Source organism: Pleurodeles waltl, chromosome 7 (assembly GCF_031143425.1).
Source record: "Pleurodeles waltl isolate 20211129_DDA chromosome 7, aPleWal1.hap1.20221129, whole genome shotgun sequence".
Lineage (NCBI taxonomy): Eukaryota > Metazoa > Chordata > Amphibia > Caudata > Salamandridae > Pleurodeles > Pleurodeles waltl.
Genome location: NC_090446.1, coordinates 482,970,564 through 482,996,776, shown reverse-complemented (window position 1 = coordinate 482,996,776; position 26,213 = coordinate 482,970,564). Strand labels below are relative to the sequence as shown.

The 26,213-nt window shown below is 47.5% G+C and overlaps 1 protein-coding gene across 3 annotated transcripts in view; it reads right to left on the bottom strand.

Moving 5' to 3' along the window:
• INO80E (INO80 complex subunit E) overlaps positions 1–26,213 on the bottom strand; it is a 187,913-nt gene that overhangs the window by 26,731 nt on the left and 134,969 nt on the right. For 2 of the 3 annotated variants that reach the window (XM_069244124.1, XM_069244123.1), the window contains exon 7: positions 7,150–7,284. The exons of the other annotated variant lie outside the window; for it this stretch is intronic. In XM_069244124.1, the coding sequence (XP_069100225.1) occupies positions 7,150–7,284 (135 nt within the window). The remainder of the gene's footprint in view (positions 1–7,149; positions 7,285–26,213) is intronic. 3 annotated transcript variants of the gene reach the window in all.

Genomic DNA, 26,213 nt, shown 5'->3' with positions numbered 1-26,213 from the left:
ATTGCTTCCCCTGATCCTGTCACCCACTCCTGTGGGGGGAAGTATTACAAATTATATAAGCGAGTGGCTTCATAACCAAAGACAAATGGCTTCTAAATATTGTTGAAAATGGATAGTCTCTACGGTTGAAATCACCTCCTCCTCTAGTACAACCAACAAAAACAGATTGTCATCAACAACCTCTCCTTCAAAACGAGGTTCTCACTCTGCTATGAAAAACAACTATCGAGGAAGTTCCGCTTTCGCGAAGAGAAAAAGGGGTGTACTCTGCTATTTTCTGGTACAGAACAAAGAACCAAACAGAGACTTCAGACCCATTTTAGATCTGAGACATCCGAACAAGTACATTCACAAAGAAAAGAAGTGTGCTGGGACCCTGCTAACCAGGCCCCAGCACCAGTGTTCTTTCACTACAAATGTACCATTGTTTCCACAACTAGCACAGCCCTGGCACACAGATAAGTCCCTTGTAAATGGTACCCCTGGTACCAAGGGACCTGTTGCCAGGGAAGGTCTCTAAGGGCTGCAGCATGTCTTATGCCACCCTGGGGACCCCTCACTCAGCACATGGACACTGCCTCACAGCTTGTGTGTGCTGGTGGGGAGAAAATGACTAAGTCGACAAGGCACTCCCCTCTGGGTGCCATGTCCACCTCTCACTGCCAGTGGCATAGGTAAGTCACCCCTCTAGTAGGCCTTACAGCCCTAAGGCAGGGTGCACTGTACCACAGGTGAGGGCATATCTGCGTGAGCAATATGCCCCTACAATGTCTAAGTCCATTCTCAGACATTGTAAGTACAGTGTGGCCATATTAAGTAAATGGTCTGGGAGTTTGTCAAAAACAAACTCCACAGCTCCATAATAGCTACACCGAATACTGAGAAGTTTGGTATCAAACTTCTCAGAATAATAAACCCACACTGATGCCAGTGTTGGATTTATTAACAAATGCACACAGAGGGCATCTTAGAGATGCCCCCTGTATTTTACCCAATCCTTCAGTGCAGGACGGACTGGTCTGTGTTAGCCTGCTGCTAAGAGACGAGTTTCTGACCCCCTGGGGTAAGGGCCTTTGTGCCCTCTGAGGCCAGAAACAAAGCCTGCTCTAAAGGGAGGTGCTTCACGCCTCCCCCCTGCAGGAACTGTAACACCTAGCAGTGAGGCTCAAAGGCTCAGGCTTTGTGTTACAATGACCCATGGCACTCCAACTAGTCGAGATGCCCGCCCCCTGGACACAGGCCCCACTTTTGGCGCAGTTCCAGGGGAGATAATGAGAAAAACAAGGAGGAGTCACCCACCAGTCAGGACAGTCCCTAAGGTGCCCTGAGCTGAGTGACCCCTGCCTTTAGAAATCCTCCATCTTGGTTTTGGAGGATTCCACCAATAGGATTAGTGATGTGCCCACCTCCCCACAGGGAGGAAGCACAAAGAGGGTGTAGCCACCCTCAAGGACAGTAGCCATTGGCTACTGCCCTCCCAGATCTAAACACACCTCTAAATTCAGTATTTAGGGGCACTACAGATCCCAGGAAATCAGATTCCTGCAACCTTAAGAAACAAGAAGGACTGCTGACCTACAAGCCTGCAGAGAAGGAGGAAGACGACAACTGCTTTGGCCCCAGCCCTACCGGCCAGTCTCCAACTTTGAAAACCTGCACCAGCTACGCATCCGACAGGGACCAGTGACCTCTGAAGCTTCAGAGGGCTGCCCTGGACTAAAGGACTAAGAAACTCCTGTGAACAGCGGCCCTGTTCAAAACCAGCTACTTCTTTGCAACAAAGAAACAACTTCCAAAGACTGCACGTCTCCCGCCGGAATCGTGAGACTTCTCACTCTGCACCCGACGCCCCCGGCTCGAGATTCAGAGAACCAACACCTCAGGGAGGACTCCCCGGCGACAGCAAGCCGGTGAGTAACCAGAGACGACCCCCCGAGCCCCCAGTGACGCCTGCAGAGAGAATCCAGAGGATCCCCCTGACGCAACTGCCTAAAACAAGGGACCAGACACCTGGAACCAACACTGCACCCACAGCCCCCAGGACCTGAAGGAACCGAACCTCAGCGCAGGAGTGACCCCCAGGCAATCCTCTACCTTGCCCAGGTGGTGGTTGTCCCGAGAAGCCCCCCCTGTGCCTGCCTGCACCGCTAGAGTGACCCCCAGGGCCCTCCACTGATTCCTATTCAAAACTCGACGCTTGCTTTGCACACTGCACCCGGCTGCCCCTGTGCCGCTGAGGTTGTGTTTTGTGTGCCTACTTGTGTCCCCCCCAGTGCTCTACAAAACCCCCCTGGTCTGCCCCCAAGGACGCAGGTACTTACCTGCTGGTAGACTGGAACCGGAGCACCCCTGTTCTCCATAGGCACCTATGTGCTTTGGGCACCTCTTTGACCTCTGCACCTGACCGGCCCTGAGCTGCTGGTGTGGTAACTTTGGGGTTGCCTTGAACCCCCAACGGTGGGCTGCCTATGCCCCAGAACTGAGACTTGTAAGTGTTTTATTTGCCTCACAACCTAACCTTTACTTACCTCCCCCAGGAACTGTTGATTTTTGAACTGTGTCCACTTTGAAAATAGCTTATTGCCATTTTTATGAAGAATGCATATGGTATTGCTTTTATTCAAAGTTCCTAAGTTACCTAAGTGAAGTACCTTGCATTTAAATAGTTTTTTGCAAATCTTGAACCTGTGGTTCTTAAAATAAACTAAGAAAATAAATGTTTCTATATAAAAACCTATTGGTCTTGAGTAAGTCTTTGAGTGTGTGTTCCTCATTTATTGCCTGTGTGTGTACAACAAATGCTTAACCCTACCCTCTGATAAGCCTACTGTCCGACCACACTACCACAAAATAGAGCATTAGAATTATCCAATTTTGCCACTATCTTACCTCTAAGGGGAACCCTTGGACTTTGTGCACTTTGAGATAGTAAATACAGAGCCAACTTCCTACACGGCCCAAAAGGCATGTGGTGTTCACCGACCCCAGCACTAGACAGGCAGAAGAAAACATTTTCTTCCCCAAATTATACAGTCTTTTTGATTCCCTATCTGGAGGGGGGCAGCAGGGAATGTGCCAGAGTAAGAAGAAGAGGAAGCCTGGCTCACAAGGCACTCAAGCGTGGGGTGTTGAGTGAGAAAATACGTGTCTGTTGGCACAGGCCAATGGCAGCAGGCAATCGTCCTATTCACAGGAGCCCCTGTGCTGTGTCTGGACCAAGTACCCAAAAGGACATCCGTCATTGCCTCATTAAAGGGGAGAAGGGGTTCTGATGACGAAGACTGGCATCAGTGTGCATTTATTGTGCTGAGAAGTTTGATATCATACTTCCCAGATTTCAGTGTAGCCATTATGGAACTGTGGAGTTCATGTTTGACAAACTCCCAGACTATTTACTCTTATGGCTACCCTGCACTTACAATGTCTAAGGTTTTGCTTGGACACTGTAGGGGCATAGTGCTTATGCACATATGCCCTCAACTGTGGTATAGTGCACCCTGCCTTGGGGCTGTAAGGCCTGCTAGAGGGGTGACCTACCTATGCCACAGGCAGTGATAGGTGGACATAGCACCCAGAGGGGAGTGCCATGTCGACTTAGTCTTTTTCTCCCCACCAGCACACACAAAATGGGAGGCAATGTGCATGTGCTGAGTGAGGGGTCCCCAGGGTGGCATAAGAGATGCTTCAGCCCTTAGAGACCTTCCGTGGCATCGGGGCCCTTGGTACCAGGGGTACCATTTACAAGGGACTTATCTGAGTGCCAGGGCTGTGCCAATTGTGGAAACAAAGGTACAGTTTAGGGAAAGAACACTGGTGCTGGGGACTGGTTAGCAGGGTGCCAGAACATTGTAAATCATAACTTGGCATCAGCAAAGGCAAAAAGTCAGGGGGTAACCATGCCAGGGAGGCATTTCCTTACAGTGGGTGAATAGTTTTTAATGGAAGACGTAGATGCAGTAGACTAAGAAGGCGGCCTGTGTCTTCGGTGATGGGATAGAGAGCTTCGAGACCTGGAAAATGAAGATGACCTTGGTCTGGATGTTTGAGGCGATTTACTCCTTATGCGTGACCAGAGAGTCCTGTGCATTTTTTTGCATGCGGGGTGACTTACAGAAGATGGTGCTGTCGCCCGCTTGGCTGGAGGCATTGGTGATGGAGTCCTTGGAAGGGATCTTGAGGGAGAATACATCTGAGAGTATTGTGAGTCCGGAGGTTGATGGGCCTGGCTCTTGTTAAGACTCTCCAACCATCTTGGTGAGAGGTTTTCTAGGTGAAACAACCTCCTGAATCGGGTGAAGCTCTTGAGGATGCCAGAGACGTCTTACTTGGTATGGTTGTTGTAGGGTTATGTCTTTGAGGCACCGATGTCATTAAAGAACCAGTAGGTGAAGTTGTCTTTGATCGAAGCTATGGAGAACGTGAACGGTCTTGTTTTGACGTCAAAGTCTGTTTAACGTTGACCGGATAGGTGAGGTGTGTCTCGAAGTCAAAAGACGGTGCTCTGTCATCGGCGACCGCTCACATCTGGACGTCGAATGCCTTGATGTCGACTGTTGCCTTGACGTCAAGTGTGATGCCAACGGTGGGGTCTCGACGTCGAGCGGCGCTTCGTTACCGTTGACTGAGAAACAGATCTTTGCCTTGACGTCAATTTGTGTGACGTTGTGGTATTTAACGTTGACTGCTTCAACATCAATGGGTCATGGTGTGCCCTCGATGGAGTATCAACACGCCGGTGCTGGCTCAACGTCGAGCGGTGGCTGACCGCCAACAGAGACTTACATTTTGAAGTTGATTGTGTGGTTTTTGACATCATGTCCCTTGACGTCGTGTGTGTCACCATTGAGGGAGTGCTTCTCGATGTTGGTTGTCAACATTGATGCAACGACGACGGAACTGATGTCAACGCTGACTGTGAACAAACAGGTATTTTCCTACCTGCTGAGGTAGATCTTGCTCGCAGTTTTTCTGTTGCACTTTTTTCTCTGGAGACCTTCCTATGAAGAGAGGTGGGTGTTGTCTTCTCCTTCTATTGTAGGCCATGAAGCCGAATCCTTTCTCTGTCTTTCAGTGTTCTCTTTGAAAGATTTTGGCAATGATTGCAGGTCTCAGGGCAGTGGCTTTGAGGCAGGCATACTATGCAGACTGAGTGTGGATCAGTCTGAGCCTTCTGTTTGCCACAAACAGGGCATTTGACATAAAGGGATGGCATTTTGTCAGAAAAAAAGATGTTATTTTACTCAGAAAATGAAAAAGACGTTGAGTAAAATGTAGAAAGATAAGTATAAACAGAATTTTTCTGGTAAAAAAACTCAGAAAATGAGAGTTCAATGCTCCAGGATCCTAACAGAAGGAGCCGGAAAAAAGAACTGATCTAACTGTAGCCCAACTGTCACCTCACTCTCACCTCTAAGGCATGGTGAAATACTGGAGGGTCTCAGAGCCTTAAAGGCACGGCGCCAGTTTTTTGGTTCTGCTATGTTAATTTGGGTGCAGCCTATTGGCTAATAATGCCTTTGTATTATCACTGCAGTTTTTCTCTCTAAAAGAGATTGCTAATACTTTCTATTCCCTCTTCTCTGATTACAGAAATGTTTTAAGTCTAGTTGAAGAGTTTTATTAAAGAAAAACTTTACAAAACTAGGCATTTTTGGTCTATCAACATAGACTGCATGATTGCTTACACATGTAAACGATATACATGTACCAAAATTCTCCACACAATTTTTACTCTTACATATACATTTAAGGTATACACGTGGGTGTTTATATATACTCTGGGGTCTCCGCACGTGGGCAGGAATATTCAGTGCTTATGACTTTCATGAGGATCCCCTGGAAGAGAACATCTTTTTACAGTTTTTCAAGCTAAAGGTGGCAAAGCTCGAAGCACAATCAGTCATCTGCACTAACTCTGTAGCACAAATAATGCAACTTCAGTTTGCACCAAACTATTTCTCGTCTTTATAAGTTATTCATTGACTAGGAGTTCTTCCTTAAAATCTCTCTCTCAAAAGAGAACATTTTATAACCAAAACAAAACGTGTTATCAATATTTCCCAGTGGTTTACCCATCAATTTTCCTCATCCCCTGGTGCAAACACTTTCCTGCTGTATGGACTGGGGCAAATGTATTTGCTCCATTCCATATTACACAAGCAGCAAAATGGAGTTTACATTTTTGTTACCTGCAAAGATTCTGTACTGTAGTCCGTGGTACAGATCTGTTCTTTGTTAGGATTCATTAACTATTCTCCACCTCTCCCCTGAATTTGAGTCCTTTATTCTTCTTTCCCAATTCAAGCTTTGAATGGACAGGTCAGTAAGTTGTAAACGTACAAACAAAAACATCTGGCATCTTCATGCCTTGGATGAAATATCAGGAAGCTGTGGAGTTCTAAAGAGAGGTAGTACTCTTTGGGTCTCCTGCTCAGTTTACGCACCACCCACCTTGTTTTCACCCATCCCTCGGCACTTCCTCACTACTCTCTTCACCTGCACCACTGTCCAATGTAACTACTCCCGAGTCTCTCTCAAAGCCCAAAATTCCACAAGGTCTTCCCCACTCATTCTCCCTAACCAAGTTATCTTGTTTCTTTTAATCCAGGCTCATCTCATCTGGTAAGTCAATTCTAAGCTTCCTCCGTTTCCTACTCTGTACACCTTATAAAGACTGCACTCCCCCCACCCTTTCCAGCTGTCTCATTCCCTTCCCATCTTTTTCTCCCTTTGTCAACCTTGCCTCTACCTCGCCCTGGACATGTTTCCCTTTTCCAACCTTAAGCCCACAAGAAATCTTCTCTTCCATCCTCATCCTCTGAACTGCGATCACACCCTGCTCCTATCCTCAGACCCTTTGACTTGCATGTCATTTGCATGTGTCTTGGCAAGAGGGACCTAGGGATAGAGGTGTAGGACTACAGACTTCTGGGAGAAAAAGACATATGATTGTCAACTCCCTATCTTTCTACCCATGCTGTTTTTTTTTTCTATCCTTCTATCCCTCACCACTCCTCTTTACCAGCCCTCTCCTACTTTCTCTCTGATCTCAGCTTCACAGCTTTCTCTCTGGCAATTCCCTCACTATCATCTAACCCCTCCTTCTATAGCCCCTCTTCTTCCAACTCTTTCCAGGTCCATCTTTAGTACCTTGGATTTCTTAGCTTTGGGCCTCCGCTCTTTCCGAGTTTTCTCGCTTTTAGAAGTGCTCAGACCAGCACTGCTCAGGCCAGGTACAGGAGCCAGGTACTCAGTGGGGAACTGGGCGTAAGGTGGTGATGTCATCTGGAGAGGGAGGAAGGAGAAAAAAAGCAAAGCAAAAAGGAGATGGAAGGGAATAGCAACAAAAAGATGACAGATGAAGCACACATGCATATGATAAGCATTGATGTCAAGGGTCAATCTACACTTCGCCCTATTCATTTTTCTGTTATAAGCCTTCTACAATATGCAAGAGAATATATATATTTAAATACACACACACACACACACACACACACACACACACACACACACAGTGCAGCCTTCACTCCTGAGCTACTTTAGAGGCAAGGCCCAGACTAGAACAGTAGAAGTATCAAAATCTCTTTGAAAGGGCACGTAAGTCAAATAGAAACTCCTCTCACACTAATGCTCTCGGGAGGCAATAGAATCCAGCAGACTGTCAGTCACTCATCAATTGCAGCATTCACAGGAAACATGTAAAACCAGCAGCCTGCGGGCGTTTAATCCCAACTTATTATGTAATTCCAAATCAATTAGAAGGAAAAGTAATAAAAAGCCAACAAAAAAGTAAAACAAAAAAGGGTGGGAAGATTAATATGGAAGCTGCTGAACTAAGTTTTAAGGTGCCATAGTGCCAAGGCGTATGTTCAATACCCTTAGCTTGTGTGTAATAACTCCAGGTAGGTGTTTCCATTAAGTCGACCTTCATTCTGGCCCGAGAACATAATCCGATTACTGCCTCCACTGAAACCGTAAGCACTAAAACAGAAAACTAGTGTATAAACCTATCTCTCCTAAAGCCATGCATGAAACAAAGATGGCCTACCTTTCAGCCATGAAGCCAAGCTGGAACATGGCACAAGAATAACAATAATAGCTCCTCTCATGTCAGACTCAGATAGGTCGACTACAGTACAATGTCTCTCCATTTACTTAATACAGTGATTTTTGACACTATCTCTGATATTAACCTTCGCAGAAGCTCTGCTGAGAAGAAATCCTGAAAGAGATTCTGGTACAAGGATTACCTCTCCTGAATTGTTTTGGACACGAATACTAATACTGGTGCCTTTCCTCAAATGTAACCATGTTAGAGACTGACATAGACTTTGCTGCCCTTCCCTCGTTGAAGGCACTCTGAACCAGGGTTTGGTTCAAATTCCGCCAAGAAGAAATGCTGGACAGTGCTGGAGTACAAACACGGCTATCCTTTCTACCATGAAACTGTGATAAACACAGACACTGATACACTCACCACCACCTCCTGCAGCCACACTGGGGGTGGTAGTGTGGGCTGCTGGGCCAGTGTGGGGCCTCTGAGGGAAGAGGGAAGAAAAGAGAGGAGACAAAGAGAGCAAGAAGGTAGAGAGAGTAAGAAAGGAATACAGTGATACTGAGAGAGAGACAGAAGGCCTATAGAAGGGTGAGGACAATAAGGAAGAAGCCTGGAAAGTTAAGTAAAAGGAAGGGGAGGTGGAAGAAGACTATGGAAGGGAGAGAAAGACGAGAAAGAGGTCAGGAAAGGGTGGAGACTTAAAGAAGAAAACACAAAGGTAAAGAATGAGACAAAAATGGGAAGCATAGGGAGATGGAACAATAAAAGAAAAAACAAGTTTAAAAAAAGCAAACTAAAGGGAAAATGCAAACAAAGAAGGATTAAACCAAAAGCAAGGTGAAAATACCAAGCTAGACACAAAAGCGGATGACGGTTTAAATACGAAGATTGAGACAAGATTCAATGAGTGAAGGGATGGTGGAGTGGAAGGAGATGACCGAGAAAGAAACCAGGAGAACATAGAAAGGGGAAAACAGCCATCTCAAAGAGCAACAACAAGCATGTCTTTGAAGAGAAGTGAGGCAGATACAATAGTTTGGTGGCAATAAAATTAAACTGGAGAGACAGTGGTAGAGAACTGGGTAAGAGAAAAGTAGGGAAAATGAGGGTGACACAAAAGAAAGGAAGATGACTGAATGAGAGAAAGGTGAAGTTGGAAGAGAAACTTGGAGATTATGGGGATGGGGTCACTGGTGAAAATTGCAGTGGCCATTCTAGGCGTTATAATGGTCCTGGCGCAAGGATCTCCCTTTGGCACATTATGGAAATTCCAATGTCCCTTCTTGGCACACTGTATGAATAACAGTGGCACCAGCATAAAATGGCCATTCACAGAACATTGTGAGTCTCTGAAGCATTACATAGTCTCCAAAGCAAGGTTCAAGGTGTGCTGTGGGCATTCCGAGTATTATAACAGGGTGAGCATATAATAGCTCTAACTGCCAAGGAATCGCATTGGCCAATATTGTCTTAAAGGTGGAGCTAAGATAAAGCAAATTTGCTTGATAATATCACCTACTTTGCATCTTTATTGCCACTCCTTGCTTAGAGTATGCTAACACTGGTATAGAGAATGCACTCATAGCTTATAACACATCCACTCATCAGACAGGTGCCCAAGGCATTTGTTGACAAGCATTTCCATATGATGGGACATTCCGTGCATAAGGGTTGTGATCCATGGGTGCGTGAGTCAGATTCTGTCCTGTTGGGGCAGCTGACATCTGAGTACTTAGTTATTTAAACAATTACAAACTTTTATTTTAAGAAGGTGGCTTTTCATAAAAGGAGCAGCTGTTATTTGGAAACAAGAGATTTTTTTCAGCAGCTGTTCGGTTGGTGTTTGGGAATTCAATGTCTACATTTCCATCATGTATTTAAACTTGATATTTGATAGTTATTTCATACTAAGCTGGGCAACCTACAGATTGTGCTTTTTCCTTGAATCAGCACGTCTCTGGTCGATTCTGTTAATACTTCATGATCCAGCCAGAGACTATTTTTTCCATATGGATTTGTCTATGTAATTATAATTAGTACCACTCCCCGAGGATATAGTCTGTAAAACGGGTACACCATTTTTGTATATGTCTGCTGCCCCTGTAACTTGAGTAGAAGTTCTAGGGTCAACGTCTAGGGAATCTGAGTTCTGTCCTGCTCTCCAGTTGACTCAAGTAAGTATGTAACGTTTTCTGACAACATGCCCCTCCAAATACATTCCGAGCCATGATATATAACTGAATATCTACTTGGAATGGGGAGGGTGGGAAAATTAAAGAAGATTGAAAGTATAAGTGAAGAAAGATATTGCATGTGTTTTGAACATCTTGAAAAAAATGTAAATAGTATCATAATACATACCCATATTATCTGATCTGCTTCTACATCCTGAGCCTGTTAACCAATCAGACCGGATCATCCAGTCTCTCTGACATCTCTAAAGCGTATAAAGGCAGCACAGTAGGTTCTACTTCTCAAAAATGACCACTCTCTGAAACTCAGTACGTTCTTCAATATAGAAAGTAAAATTATCAAGACCTGTCTGTTCTGTAGATACATGCCCACTAAATTAAAAAGTTACTTTCCTTTGGTAACTATCTTTCTGGAAGAGATCCAATGTAATTGCAGATTCCTCAACCTTTCGAATATTCCCCAGGCATCAGACTGGATCTGGAAACTTTTTCTGCATTACCTCTGTGCGCCTGTGGATGGTGCTGTGTGACTCCGCACTGACGGCACTGCGCTATGGGAATGAGGTGCGGAGCCTATATAGGCACCACTGCCACCTGCTGTCAGTTGCTTTTGAGGCTGTCCTCACCCTACAGATGCATGCCCCAATAGTACATTGGTTGTGACCAGTGTGCAGAATTCTATATTTGGGATCTTATTAATTGATTTGGAGTCCAGTTCACAGAACGAGGAGTATGGGAGGGTCATGAGGAATCCCCCAATAAACAGTCTCTACCAGAAAGAACTTTATCGAAGATAAGTAACTTGTTCTTCTGATAGAGACTTCTAACTGCAGATTTCCTAATTTTTTAATAGATACCAAAATATGACTTATTTAGAGGTGGGTTTGTGAAAAGAGTCCGTCCAGACAGTAATGCTTCATGAACATATGGAGTGACGCCAAAGTAATTGCTTGGAAGATGTCCAGGACAGGAGATCTATGTGCCAACGCAGTAATAGCACCTTTGGCCCCGGTGGAATGGGCTTGCAGCCCTGCTTTTTGGCAAAGATGCAGCAGATCTTAATGCAGAGCCCAATACAGAGAGAGATGGTCCGTTTCTGTCCGGCATTGGCTTTTATCAACCCAGTAAACCTCCACTAAGAGAAAAACAAACAACAAAATGTCAGCTAACTTTGCCTGGAAGAGATCTATCTGCCATGTGTTGTATCAAGCCACAAAAGTGCCCAACGACAGAAGTATACAGTTTTTGTCCAAGGACCCCTAGCTCCCAAGATGATATCAACCACTTCTGAACTGAGGTCAAAGGCATACAGCTGTTGCCAATTAATCCCCAAGCATGAAGGTGCAGGTTGCGCAGGCCCGGGTGCAGGACCCTAACCTGTTGCCATGACAGCATATCCTCCCGGAGGGGCAGCCTGATCAGGAGAAAGATGCTTATCCCCAGGAGTTTGGGATACCATACTCTCAATGCCCAGTCTGGAGCTACTGGGATTTCTTGGGGCCAGTCGTCCTGATCTTCTTCAGACATTAGGGCAGAAGCGGTATCAACGGAAAGGCATACAGGAGTCCTAAGTTCCTACCCTATGCGTAACACGCCACATAATGAGACACCTAGGAATCTCCATCAAGCAGAACCACTGAGATTGCAGGCTCTGAGCAGTGCCAAACAGATAGAGCCAAGGTACTGGCCATTCATAAAACAGACCTTGCACCACCTCCGAAGGCAATTGCCATTTGTGATCCGCTCAGTGTTTATGGCTGAGGTCCTCCACCCTGGCATTCAACGATCCTGCAAGGTAGTTCACAAACAGGATAATTGTGTGATGGTCCAGCCATTTCCAGAGATGCAGTGCCTCCTGGCATAGGGTCTGTGACCCCACCCCGCCTTATTTGTTTCAATACCACATTGCAGTGGTGCTGTCCCTAAACACCTGCACCAGCCTCCCCTTGATGGGTGGATGGAAGGCCTTTATTGCCAAGCGAATGGCTTTCAGCTACAGGAGTTTGATCGGAGCTGGGACTCCGCCGGAGACCAGAGGCATCTGATCTCTACCTCACCTAGGTGGCCTCCCCAACCGGCAAGGGACACATCGGTAACCACTGTCAACTGTGGTTGGGGTAGGAAGAGGGGTCTGCCACTGACCCAATCACAATCTAGTTACCACTACTGCAGATCCTTTGACATCTCCTCCGAAATCTGCACATTGCCAGAGACGTCCGCTTGATGTTGGGCCCACTGAGACTTCAGGTCCCACTGCAGAGCACACGTATGCCACCTTGCATGCTGTACAAACAGCATGCAGGAGGACATCAGCCACAACAGCTTCAGTGACCTCACTGAGATGAAGGAACGAGGCTGAAAGATGGGCATCATAGCCTGAATGCCCTCGACTCTACTTTCCTGGGGAAAGGCCCGAAACCAGACCGTGTCCACAGTGGCTCAGATTATGGGGAGCATTTGAGAAGGAGTCAGGTGCGGCTTTGGCACATTGATAGTGAACTCTAAAGAAGGTTTGTCAGAGTCTGTAGGTGGTTGATAACTGTCTGGGTCAAGCTGCCTTTAACAGCCAGTCATTGAGATAGGGGAAGACTTGGACCCCTGACCTTTGAAGGTGTGCTGCTACCACAAGCTATATCTTTTGTGAACACATGCGGTGCAATGGTGATACCAATGCTGAACTCAGTGAGCTAAAAGTGCTCCTGTCCCACCAAGAACCGAGGGTAGCACTGACAGGGGTAAGGAAATATGCATCCTGCAGATCCAAATCCACCATTCAATCTCCAGGTAAGGGAGCGTTCAAAACCGGAGCCTGTGTGAGCATTTTGAATTAGTCCTTCTGCAGCAGCAGCGAGATGGTGCCAGTCTAAAATGGGATGAAGGCCTTAGTTGTTCTTCAGCACCAGAAAGTAGTGGGAACAACAACCCACTTTTGGCAAAGGCAACCTCTCAATAGCCCCTTTGGCCAAAGGACTTGCACTTCCTGCAGCAAAATGGACAGATGATTTTCAGTCAGGCATCCCAGGGACAGGGAAAGGTGCAGTGGCATACTAATGAAAAGTAAGAAGTATCCCCTCTGGACTATCTGCAAGACCCACGTACCTGTTTGATGTTTTTGCCTTCCAGCCCAGGAAGAATTGTTGGATTCTGCCTCCAACGGGTGGCTCGGCTCCACTAAGGGCATGCTAAGGGAGTTTAGCAACTGGTAGATGCTTGCACCACCAAGCTTTCAGGGGAAGTCTACCAACACAAAAATGGAAGGTTGCATGGGACAGGGCAGCGACATCTTGCAATCTAGTGATTGACTGGAGGCGCCAGAGCAAGATTTGGCCTGGCCCCTCGGGAGTTGCTGTGAGTGCCTCATCAAAGGGCAGCAGGGGCTCAGTAGGTATCTGTCCCGCCTGCAGCACTGACATCAAAACATTTACTTTGACCTCCATGGTCGGAAGCTGAAGGTCGAGAGCTTCAGCTGCCCTATGCATGACTATTTCAAGAGAAGGACTCTCCTCAGTAGCAAGACCTGTAGGTGAAGGGAGTTCTGACTCAGGTGAAGTATCAAGGTTAATGGGTTCTTGGAGGTGATCATACCAATTTTCCTTGTGGATGACTGTCCTATCTCATCACCATCATCATCATCATCATCAGTACTTTCCCAAATCTGCAACAAATAAGGAATGAAACATAAGGGTATGTCCTTGTGGAAGCGCTATGTCAAAGGGAGGAGGTTTGACAGGATTTGAGCAAGGCCTACTTTGAGGTTGTAGCAGAATCAACTCTGAGTCAGAGAGCACTAATGGGCACACTGTGTTCCAACATAACTGGAGTTGGAATTGGTGTTGAGGTTCCGGGAACCAGCATGGAGCATGGGACAGGAGGTGGAGCTAATACAGGAGCCACGGGAGGCCCCATGATGAATGCATAGGGTGCAGCTGGTGCTGAGGCTTACCAGAGAGAGTCAGCAACGATATGGAGAGTAGGAGTATGGCCCTGCAAAACATTTTGATCTGCCTTGATGTCGCAGACAGCCAAAGAAACTTGGGTTTAATCTGGACAAGTTGCTGGATAGGCTTCATCATTGACCAACTTTAAGAGTGAGACATCCTTGTGCCTTCTCAGGGGTACGTGAAGGAAGTAAGGGGCCAGGTCCCGCTTGCATTTCTCAGATTTACCCTTGAAACCTAAGAGGTTAACCCACCTGAGGATAGACTCTGTGATTTCTGGATCGAGAACAGGACCAACCTTCACTTGGGACAATCTCGCCACGGAGTCTCCCGGTGCATGGCAACAGAGTTTTGCCTTGTGGTTATGTATGGCCTTCAGGTTCATCAAAACCCAGTCACTGGAGGCCTCTAGAGTCATGACCCACCCCCTGGCAAAATGCAAACCTGATTAGGATCCTTCACAGACATTTGTTTGCAGCAGTCCTTACAGGTCTTAAAACCTGTATTTTGGGAGGTGGTATTTCACTTTCACACAGAAAAACGTTTCATGTAAAGTGTCTCAAGAGACGAAAGATAGCTCTGGATCCACGCCTGGTGGTGGGGAAAGGAAGGAACTGTCAGTGTGCAGGATTGGTGCCTAAATAAGCTCTGCACGTCATTTCTAGAATGGAACGGCATCTGTGCGGAGCCTCATGGCGCCACCTACCAGTGAGCAGAGGTACTGCTGCGAAGTTTCCAAATTCAGCCTTACACCTAGGGAATATTCAACAGATAAGGAATCTGAAGTTTCTATCACAGATTATTGGATTTCGGTCTTCAAATGCCAGTGGTCAGACTCAAATACAAATGACAGATAAGACCTAGGACAATATTTACAAGTCATGCGTAAATGCAGCAAATTTACTTTCATGAAAGCAGGTTGGTCTTGTCCGATGCTGGTTTGGAAACTGAAATCTTTGGAGATTATTACTGAGCCCATTTTTTGTCAAGTAGGGTCTGATTCACCAAAATATTTATAAGGTCACAATCACAATGCTTATTCTGTAGGTGGAATACTACCCTTGCCCATGATCTGCAAACACAGAAATTCCACAAGTTTGCTTTAACGTCCAGAGTCACAAATGTATGGTTGAGGCATATTGTTTTATGTTCTGTGGGAGAAGGGTGGGGTCCTACTGCAAAAGGTAGGTTAACAGGCTCTAATTTGTAGGGCAATAGAAAAATATGAGTTAGGCAACACATGAGCAGGGATATAATGTGGCAAATGAAGTAAGCTACTTGTGTCTAGATAAGTGCTTGAGGTGCACTAAAAAGGTATATTTAAGTATATGTGGTCAGAATACTCCTGAGTCGAAAAGCTTTTGGGTGATGTTCCAAAAAAGAATAAATCAGACCATTGGTCTGATACTGGAGAAAACTCAGAAGACCATTTTTAAATGACTTTCTAGGCTGGATAACTGGTCCTTACCGACAGAACAGTGACTTCTAAGAAAATTCACTGTTGGAAATCACACAGTGCTAGGAAAATGCCCTGGAAGCTAAAAGAGGAGCACTGGACAGAAAGATGAGTAAGTTAGCTAAAATGTACTTTCTCCATATTTTCTTTAACTCCTCTTTCTGTGGTAATGAGCAACAAGCAAACATTTATAGGGAAGACAACTCACTCTATACTGCATGCAATGACTTCTTGTAGGAAGTTGGCTCTGTATGTGCTATTTCAAAGTAAGGAATAGCATGCACAGAGTCCAAGGGTTCCCCTTAGAGGTAAAATAGTGGTAAAAATAGATAATACTAATGCTCTATTTTGTGGTAGTGTGGTCGAGCAGTAGGCTTATCCAAGGAGTAGTGTTAAGCATTTGTTGTACATACACAAGACAATAAATGAGGTACACACACTCAGAGACAAATTCAGCCAATAGGTTTTTATATAGAAAAATATCTTTTCTTAGTTTATTTTAAGAACCACAGGTTCAAATTCTACATGTAATATCTCATTCGAAAGGTATTGCAGGTAAGTACTTTAGGAACTTCAAATCATCAAAATTGCATGTATACTTTTCAAGTTATTGACAAATAGCTGTTTTAAAAGTGGACACTTAGTGCAATTTTCACAGTTCCTAGGGGAGGTAAGTATTTGTTAGATTAACCAGGTAAGTAAGACACTTACAGGGCTCAGTTCTTGGTCCAAGGTAGCCCACCGTTGGGGGTTCAGAGCAACCCCAAAGTCACCACACCAGCAGCTCAGGGCCGGTCAGGTGCAGAGTCCAAAGTGGTGCCCAAAACACATAGGCTAGAATGGAGAGAAGGGGGTGCCCCGGTTCCGGTCTGCTTGCAGGTAAGTACCCGCGTCTTCGGAGGGCAGACCAGGGGGGTTTTGTAGGGCACCGGGGGGGGACACAAGTCCACACAGAAATTTCACCCTCAGCGGCGCGGGGGCGGCCGGGTGCAGTGTAGAAACAAGCGTCGGGTTCGCAATGTTAGTCTATGAGAGATCTCGGGATCTCTTCAGCGCTGCAGGCAGGCAAGGGGGGGATTCCTCGGGGAAACCTCCACTTGGGCAAGGGAGAGGGACTCCTGGGGGTCACTTCTCCAGTGAAAGTCCGGTCCTTCAGGTCCTGGGGGCTGCGGGTGCAGGGTCTCTCCCAGGTGTCGGGACTTTAGGTTCAAAAGAGTCGCGGTCAGGGGAAGCCTCGGGATTCCCTCTGCAGGCGGCGCTGTGGGGGCTCAGGGGGGACAGGCTTTGGTACTCACAGTATCAGAGTAGTCCTGGGGTCCCTCCTGAGGTGTTGGATCGCCACCAGTCGAGTCGGGGTCGCCGGGTGCAGTGTTGCAAGTCTCACGCTTCTTGCGGGGAGCTTGCAGGGATCTTTAAAGTTGCTGGAAACAAAGTTGCAGCTTTTCTTGGAGCAGGTCCGCTGTCCTCGGGAGTTTCTTGTCTTTTCGAAGCAGGGGCAGTCCTCAGAGGATGTCGAGGTCGCTGGTCCCTTCGGAAGGCGTCGCTGGAGCAGGATCTTTGGAAGGCAGGAGACAGGCCGGTGAGTTTCTGGAGCCAAGGCAGTTGTCGTCTTCTGGTCTTCCGCTGCAGGGGTTTTCAGCTGGGCAGTCCTTCTTCTTGTTGCAGGAATCTGATTTTCTAGGGTTCAGGGTAGCCCTTAAATACTAAATTTAAGGGCGTGTTTAGGTCTGGGGGGTTAGTAGCCAATGGCTACTAGCCCTGAGGGTGGGTACACCCTCTTTGTGCCTCCTCCCAAGGGGAGGGGGTCACAATCCTAACCCTATTGGGGGAATCCTCCATCTGCAAGATGGAGGATTTCTAAAAGTTAGAGTCACCTCAGTTCAGGACACCTTAGGGGCTGTCCTGACTGGCCAGTGACTCCTCCTTGTTATTCTCATTATTTTCTCCGGCCTTGCCGCCAAAAGTGGGGCCTGGCCGGAGGGGGCGGGCAACTCCACTAGCTGGAGTGTCCTGCTGGGTTGGCACAAAGGAGGTGAGCCTTTGAGGCTCACCGCCAGGTGTGACAATTCCTGCCTGGGAGAGGTGTTAGCATCTCCACCCAGTGCAGGCTTTGTTACTGGCCTCAGAGTGACAAAGGCACTCTCCCCATGGGGCCAGCAACATGTCTCGGTTTGTGGCAGGCTGCTAAAACTAGTCAGCCTACACAGATAGTCGGTTAAGTTTCAGGGGGCACCTCTAAGGTGCCCTCTGGGGTGTATTCTACAATAAAATGTACACTGGCATCAGTGTGCATTTATTGTGCTGAGAAGTTTGATACCAAACTTCCTAGTTTTCAGTGTAGCCATTATGGTGCTGTGGAGTTCGTGTTTGACAGACTCCCAGACCATATACTCTTATGGCTACCCTGCACTTACAATGTCTAAGGTTTTGTTTAGACACTGTAGGGGTACCATGCTCATGCACTGGTACCCTCACCTATGGTATAGTGCACCCTGCCTTAGGGCTGTAAGGCCTGCTAGAGGGGTGTCTTACCTATACTGCATAGGCAGTGAGAGGCTGGCATGGCACCCTGAGGGGAGTGCCATGTCGACTTACTCGTTTTGTCCTCACTAGCACACACAAGCTGGTAAGCAGTGTGTCTGTGCTGAGTGAGAGGTCTCCAGGGTGGCATAAGACATGCTGCAGCCCTTAGAGACCTTCCTTGGCATCAGGGCCCTTGGTACTAGAAGTACCAGTTACAAGGGACTTATCTGGATGCCCGGGTCTGCCAATTGTGGATACAAAAGTACAGGTTAGGGAAAGAACACTGGTGCTGGGGCCTGGTTAGCAGGCCTCAGCACACTTTCAATTGTAAACATAGCATCAGCAAAGGCAAAAAGTCAGGGGGCAACCATGCCAAGGAGGCATTTCCTTACACAACCCCCCCCCAAACGAAAGAGGATGAGACTAACCTTTCCCAAGAGAGTCTTCATTTTCTAAGTGGAAGAACCTGGAAAGGCCATCTGCATTGGCATGGGCAGTCCCAGGTCTGTGTTCCACTATAAAGTCCATTCCCTGTAGGGAGATGGACCACCTCAACAGTTTAGGATTTTCACCTTTCATTTGCATCAGCCATTTGAGAGGTCTGTGGTCAGTTTGAACTAGGAAGTGAGTCCCAAAGAGGTATGGTCTCAGCTTCTTCAGGGACCAAACCACAGCAAAGGCCTCCCTCTCAATGGCACTCCAACGCTGCTCCCTGGGGAGTAACCTCCTGCTAATGAAAGCAACAGGCTGGTCAAGGCCATCATCATTTGTTTGGGACAAAACTGCCCCTATCCCATGTTCAGAGGCATCAGTCTGCACAATGAACTGCTTAGAATAATCTGGAGCTTTGAGAACTGGTGCTGAGCACATGGCTTGTTTCAGGGTGTCAAAGGCCTGTTGGCAGTCCACAGTCCAGTTCACTTTCTTGGGCATTTTCTTGGAGGTGAGTTCAGTGAGGGCTGTCACAATGGATCCATATCCCTTCACAAACCTCCTGTAGTACCCAGTCAAGCCAAGGAATGCCCTGACTTGAGTCTGGGTTTTTGGAGCTACCCAGTCCAGAATAGTCTGGATCTTGGGTTGGAGTGGCTGAACTTGGCCTCCACCTACAAGGTGTCCCAAGTAAACCACAGTTCCCTGCCCTATCTGGCATTTGGATGCCTTGATAGAGAGGCCTGCAGATTGCAGAGCCTTCAAAACCTTCCTCAGGTGGACCAGGTGATCCTGCCAGGTGGAGCTAAAGACAGCAATATCATCAAGATAAGCTGTGCTAAAGGACTCCAAGCCAGCAAGGACTTGATTCACCAACCTTTGGAAGGTGGCAGGGGCATTCTTTAAACCAAAGGGCATAACAGTAAACTGATAATGCCCATCAGGTGTGGAGAATGCTGTCTTTTCTTTTGCTCCTGGTGCCATTTTTATTTGCCAGTACCCTGCTGTCAAGTCAAAGGTACTTAGAAATTTGGCAGCACCTAATTTATCAATGAGCTCATCAGCTCTTGGAATTGGATGGGCATCTGTCTTGGTGACAGAATTGAGCCCTCTGTAGTCCACACAAAACCTCATCTCTTTCTTTCCATCTGTGGTGTGAGGTTTGGGGACTAAGACCACTGGGCTAGCCCAGGGGCTGTCAGAGCGCTCAATTACTCCCAATTCCAGCATCTTGTGGACTTCCACCTTGATGCTTTCCTTAACATGGTCAGACTGTCTGAAGATTTTGTTCTTGACAGGCATGCTGTCTCCTGTGTCCACATCATGGGTACACAGGTGTGTCTGACCAGGGGTTAGGGAGAAAAGCTCAGGAAACTGTTGTAGGACTCTCCTACAATCAGCCTGCTGTTGGCCAGAGAGGGTGTCTGAGTAGATCACTCCATCTACTGTGCCATCTTTTGGGTCTGATGACAGAAGATCAGGGAGAGGTTCACTCTCTGCCTCCTGATCCTCATCTGTTACCATCAACAGATTCACATCAGCCCTGTCATGGAAGAGCTTAAGGCGGTTCACATGGATCACCCTCTTGGGGCTCCTGCTTGTGCCCAGGTCCACCAGGTAGGTGACCTGACTCTTCCTCTCTAGCACTGGGTAAGGGCCACTCCATTTGTCCTGGAGTGCCCTGGGAGCCACAGGCTCCAGAACCCAGACTTTCTGCCCTGGTTGGAACTCAACCAGTGCAGCCTTTTGGTCATACCAAAACTTCTGGAGTTGTTGGCTGGCCTCAAGGTTCTTGGTTGCCTTTTCCATGTACTCTGCCATTCTAGAGCGAAGGCCAAGTACATAGTCCACTATGTCCTGTTTAGGCTCATGGAGAGGTCTCTCCCAGCCTTCTTTAACAAGGGCAAGTGGTCCCCTTACAGGATGACCAAACAGAAGTTCAAAGGGTGAGAATCCTACTCCCTTCTGTGGTACCTCCCTGTAAGCGAAAAGCAGACATGGCAGGAGGACATCCCATCTCCTTTTGAGTTTTTCTGGGAGCCCCATGATCATGCCTTTTAATGTCTTGTTGAATCTCTCAACTAAGCCATTAGTTTGTGGATGGTAGGGTGTAGTGAATTTATAAGTCACTCCACACTCATTCCACATGTGCTTTAGGTATGCTGACATGAAGTTGGTACCTCTGTCAGACACCACCTCCTTAGGGAAACCCACTCTGGTAAAGATACCAATGAGGGCCTTGGCTACTGCAGGGGCAGTAGTCGACCTAAGGGGAATAGCTTCAGGATACCTGGTAGCATGATCCACTACTACCAGGATATACATATTTCCTGAGGCTGTGGGAGGTTCTAGTGGACCAACTATGTCCACACCCACTCTTTCAAAGGGCACCCCCACCACAGGAAGTGGAATGAGGGGGGCCTTTGGATGCCCACCTGTCTTACCACTGGCTTGACAGGTGGGGCAGGAGAGGCAAAACTCCTTAACCATGTTGGACATGTTGGGCCAGTAGAAGTGGTTGACTAACCTCTCCCACGTCTTGGTTTGTCCCAAATGTCCAGCACGGGGAATGTCATGGGCCAATGTTAGGATGAACTCTCTGAACAGCTGAGGCACTACCACTCTCCTAGTGGCACCAGGTTTGGGGTCTCTGGCCTCAGTGTACAGGAGCCCATCTTCCCAATAGACCCTATGTGTTCCATTTTTCTTGCCTTTGGACTCTTCAGCAGCTTGCTGCCTAAGGCCTTCAAGAGAGGGACAGGTTTCTTGTCCCTTACACAGCTCTTCCCTTGAGGGTCCCCCTGGGCCCAAGAGCTCAACCTGATAAGGCTCAAGCTCCAAAGGCTCAGTTCCCTCAGAGGGCAGAACTTCTTCCTGAGAAGAGAGGTTCCCTTTCTTTTGCTGTGTTGCAGTTGGTTTCCCAACTGACTTTCCTTTTCTCTTGGTAGGCTGGGCCATTCTTCCAGACTCCAGCTCTACTTGTTCACCCTGTGCCTTGCATTGTGCTCTGGTTTTCACACACACCAGTTCAGGGATACCCAGCATTGCTGCATGGGTTTTTAGTTCTACCTCAGCCCATGCTGAGGACTCCAGGTCATTTCCAAGCAGACAGTCCACTGGGATATTTGAGGAGACCACCACCTGTTTCAGGCCATTGACCCCTCCCCATTCTAAAGTAACCATTGCCATGGGATGTACTTTTCTCTGATTGTCAGCGTTGGTGACTGTGTAAGTTTTTCCAGTCAGGTATTGGCCAGGGGAAACCAGTTTCTCTGTCACCATGGTGACACTGGCACCTGTATCCCTCAGGCCCTCTATTCTAGTCCCATTAATTAAGAGTTGCTGTCTGTATTTTTGCATGTTAGGCGGCCAGACAGCTAGTGTGGCTAAATCCACCCCACCCTCAGAAACTAGAGTAGCTTCAGTGTGGACCCTGATTTGCTCTGGGCACACTGTTGATCCCACTTGGAGACTAGCCATACCAGTGTTACCTGGATGGGAGTTTGGAGTGGAACCTTTCTTGGGACAGGCCTTGTCTCCAGTTTGGTGTCCATGCTGTTTACAGCTATGACACCAGGCCTTTTTGGGATCAAAGTTTTTACCCTTGTACCCATTGTTTTGTGAAGAGGCTCTGGGCCCACCCTCCTGTGCAGGTTTTTGGGGGCCTGTAGAAGACTCTTTACTATTTTTAGTTTTGGTTGTCTCATCACCCTTCTGCTGGGGAGTCTTTGTGACCCCTTTCTTTTGGTCACCCCCTGTTGAAGTCTTGGACACCCTTGTCTTGACCCAATGGTCCGCCTTCTTTCCCAATTCTTGGGGAGAAATTGGTCCTAGGTCTACCAGATGCTGATGCAGTTTATCATTGAAACAATTACTTAACAGGTGTTCTTTCACAAATAAATTGTACAGCCCATCATAATTACTTACACCACTGCCTTGAATCCAACCATCTAGTGTTTTCACTGAGTAGTCAACAAAGTCAACCCAGGTCTGGCTCGAGGATTTTTGAGCCCCCCTGAACCTAATCCTGTACTCCTCAGTGGAGAATCCAAAGCCCTCAATCAGGGTACCCTTCATGAGGTCATAAGATTCTGCATCTTGTCCAGAGAGTGTGAGGAGTCTATCCCTACACTTTCCTGTGAACATTTCCCAAAGGAGAGCACCCCAGTGAGATCTGTTCACTTTTCTGGTTACACAAGCCCTCTCAAAAGCTGTGAACCATTTGGTGATGTCATCACCATCTTCATATTTAGTTACAATCCCTTTAGGGATTTTCAACATGTCAGGAGAATCTCTGACCCTATTTATGTTGCTGCCACCATTGATGGGTCCTAGGCCCATCTCTTGTCTTTCCCTCTCTATGGCTAGGATCTGTCTTTCCAAAGCCAACCTTTTGGCCATCCTGGCTAACTGGATGTCCTCTTCACTGGAGTTATCCTCAGTGATTTCAGAGTTGTTGGTCCCTCCTGTGAGGGAACCAGCATCCCTGACTATTATTTGTGGAGTCAGGGCTTGAGAAGCCCTGCTCTCCCTAAGTAGGACTGGAGGGGGGGAATTTCCCTCCAAGTCACTATCTTCATCCTCTGAGTTGCCATCCTCAGAGGGGTTGGCCTTTTCAAACTCTGCCAAAAGCTCCTGGAGCTGTACTTTGGTAGGTTTGGGGCCCATTGCTATTTTCTTTAGTTTACAGAGTGACCTTAGCTCTCTCATCTGTAGATGGAGGTAAGGTGTGGTGTCGAGTTCCACCACATTCACATCTGTGCTAGACATTATGCTTCTAAAAGTTGGAATACTTTTTAAGAAACTAAAACTGGTTCTAGAATCTAATTCAAACTTTTACAAACTTTTAAACTCTAAAAGAAATGCTAAACAGGATCTAACACAAGGCCCTAGCAGGTCTTTTAAGAATTTAGAAAACTTTTCAAATTGCAAAAATCAATTTCTAATGACAATTTTGGAATTTGTCGTGTGATCAGGTATTGGCTGAGTAGTCCAGCAAATGCAAAGTCTTGTACCCCACCGCTGATCCACCAATGTAGGAAGTTGGCTCTGTATGTGCTATTTCAAAGTAAGGAATAGCATGCACAGAGTCCAAGGGTTCCCCTTAGAGGTAAAATAGTGGTAAAAATAGATAATACTAATGCTCTATTTTGTGGTAGTGTGGTCGAGCAGTAGGCTTATCCAAGGAGTAGTGTTAAGCATTTGTTGTACATACACAAGACAATAAATGAGGTACACACACTCAGAGACAAATTCAGCCAATAGGTTTTTATATAGAAAAATATCTTTTCTTAGTTTATTTTAAGAACCACAGGTTCAAATTCTACATGTAATATCTCATTCGAAAGGTATTGCAGGTAAGTACTTTAGGAACTTCAAATCATCAAAATTGCATGTATACTTTTCAAGTTATTGACAAATAGCTGTTTTAAAAGTGGACACTTAGTGCAATTTTCACAGTTCCTAGGGGAGGTAAGTATTTGTTAGATTAACCAGGTAAGTAAGACACTTACAGGGCTCAGTTCTTGGTCCAAGGTAGCCCACCGTTGGGGGTTCAGAGCAACCCCAAAGTCACCACACCAGCAGCTCAGGGCCGGTCAGGTGCAGACTCCAAAGTGGTGCCCAAAACACATAGGCTAGAATGGAGAGAAGGGGGTGCCCCGGTTCCGGTCTGCTTGCAGGTAAGTACCCGCGTCTTCGGAGGGCAGACCAGGGGGGTTTTGTAGGGCACCGGGGGGGGACACAAGTCCACACAGAAATTTCACCCTCAGCGGCGCGGGGGCGGCCGGGTGCAGTGTAGAAACAAGCGTCGGGTTCGCAATGTTAGTCTATGAGAGATCTCGGGATCTCTTCAGCGCTGCAGGCAGGCAAGGGGGGGATTCCTCGGGGAAACCTCCACTTGGGCAAGGGAGAGGGACTCCTGGGGGTCACTTCTCCAGTGAAAGTCCGGTCCTTCAGGTCCTGGGGGCTGCGGGTGCAGGGTCTCTCCCAGGTGTCGGGACTTTAGGTTCAAAAGAGTCGCGGTCAGGGGAAGCCTCGGGATTCCCTCTGCAGGCGGCGCTGTGGGGGCTCAGGGGGGACAGGCTTTGGTACTCACAGTATCAGAGTAGTCCTGGGGTCCCTCCTGAGGTGTTGGATCGCCACCAGTCGAGTCGGGGTCGCCGGGTGCAGTGTTGCAAGTCTCACGCTTCTTGCGGGGAGCTTGCAGGGATCTTTAAAGTTGCTGGAAACAAAGTTGCAGCTTTTCTTGGAGCAGGTCCGCTGTCCTCGGGAGTTTCTTGTCTTTTCGAAGCAGGGGCAGTCCTCAGAGGATGTCGAGGTCGCTGGTCCCTTCGGAAGGCGTCGCTGGAGCAGGATCTTTGGAAGGCAGGAGACAGGCCGGTGAGTTTCTGGAGCCAAGGCAGTTGTCGTCTTCTGGTCTTCCGCTGCAGGGGTTTTCAGCTGGGCAGTCCTTCTTCTTGTTGCAGGAATCTGATTTTCTAGGGTTCAGGGTAGCCCTTAAATACTAAATTTAAGGGCGTGTTTAGGTCTGGGGGGTTAGTAGCCAATGGCTACTAGCCCTGAGGGTGGGTACACCCTCTTTGTGCCTCCTCCCAAGGGGAGGGGGTCACAATCCTAACCCTATTGGGGGAATCCTCCATCTGCAAGATGGAGGATTTCTAAAAGTTAGAGTCACCTCAGTTCAGGACACCTTAGGGGCTGTCCTGACTGGCCAGTGACTCCTCCTTGTTATTCTCATTATTTTCTCCGGCCTTGCCGCCAAAAGTGGGGCCTGGCCGGAGGGGGCGGGCAACTCCACTAGCTGGAGTGTCCTGCTGGGTTGGCACAAAGGAGGTGAGCCTTTGAGGCTCACCGCCAGGTGTGACAATTCCTGCCTGGGAGAGGTGTTAGCATCTCCACCCAGTGCAGGCTTTGTTACTGGCCTCAGAGTGACAAAGGCACTCTCCCCATGGGGCCAGCAACATGTCTCGGTTTGTGGCAGGCTGCTAAAACTAGTCAGCCTACACAGATAGTCGGTTAAGTTTCAGGGGGCACCTCTAAGGTGCCCTCTGGGGTGTATTCTACAATAAAATGTACACTGGCATCAGTGTGCATTTATTGTGCTGAGAAGTTTGATACCAAACTTCCTAGTTTTCAGTGTAGCCATTATGGTGCTGTGGAGTTCGTGTTTGACAGACTCCCAGACCATATACTCTTATGGCTACCCTGCACTTACAATGTCTAAGGTTTTGTTTAGACACTGTAGGGGTACCATGCTCATGCACTGGTACCCTCACCTATGGTATAGTGCACCCTGCCTTAGGGCTGTAAGGCCTGCTAGAGGGGTGTCTTACCTATACTGCATAGGCAGTGAGAGGCTGGCATGGCACCCTGAGGGGAGTGCCATGTCGACTTACTCGTTTTGTCCTCACTAGCACACACAAGCTGGTAAGCAGTGTGTCTGTGCTGAGTGAGAGGTCTCCAGGGTGGCATAAGACATGCTGCAGCCCTTAGAGACCTTCCTTGGCATCAGGGCCCTTGGTACTAGAAGTACCAGTTACAAGGGACTTATCTGGATGCCCGGGTCTGCCAATTGTGGATACAAAAGTACAGGTTAGGGAAAGAACACTGGT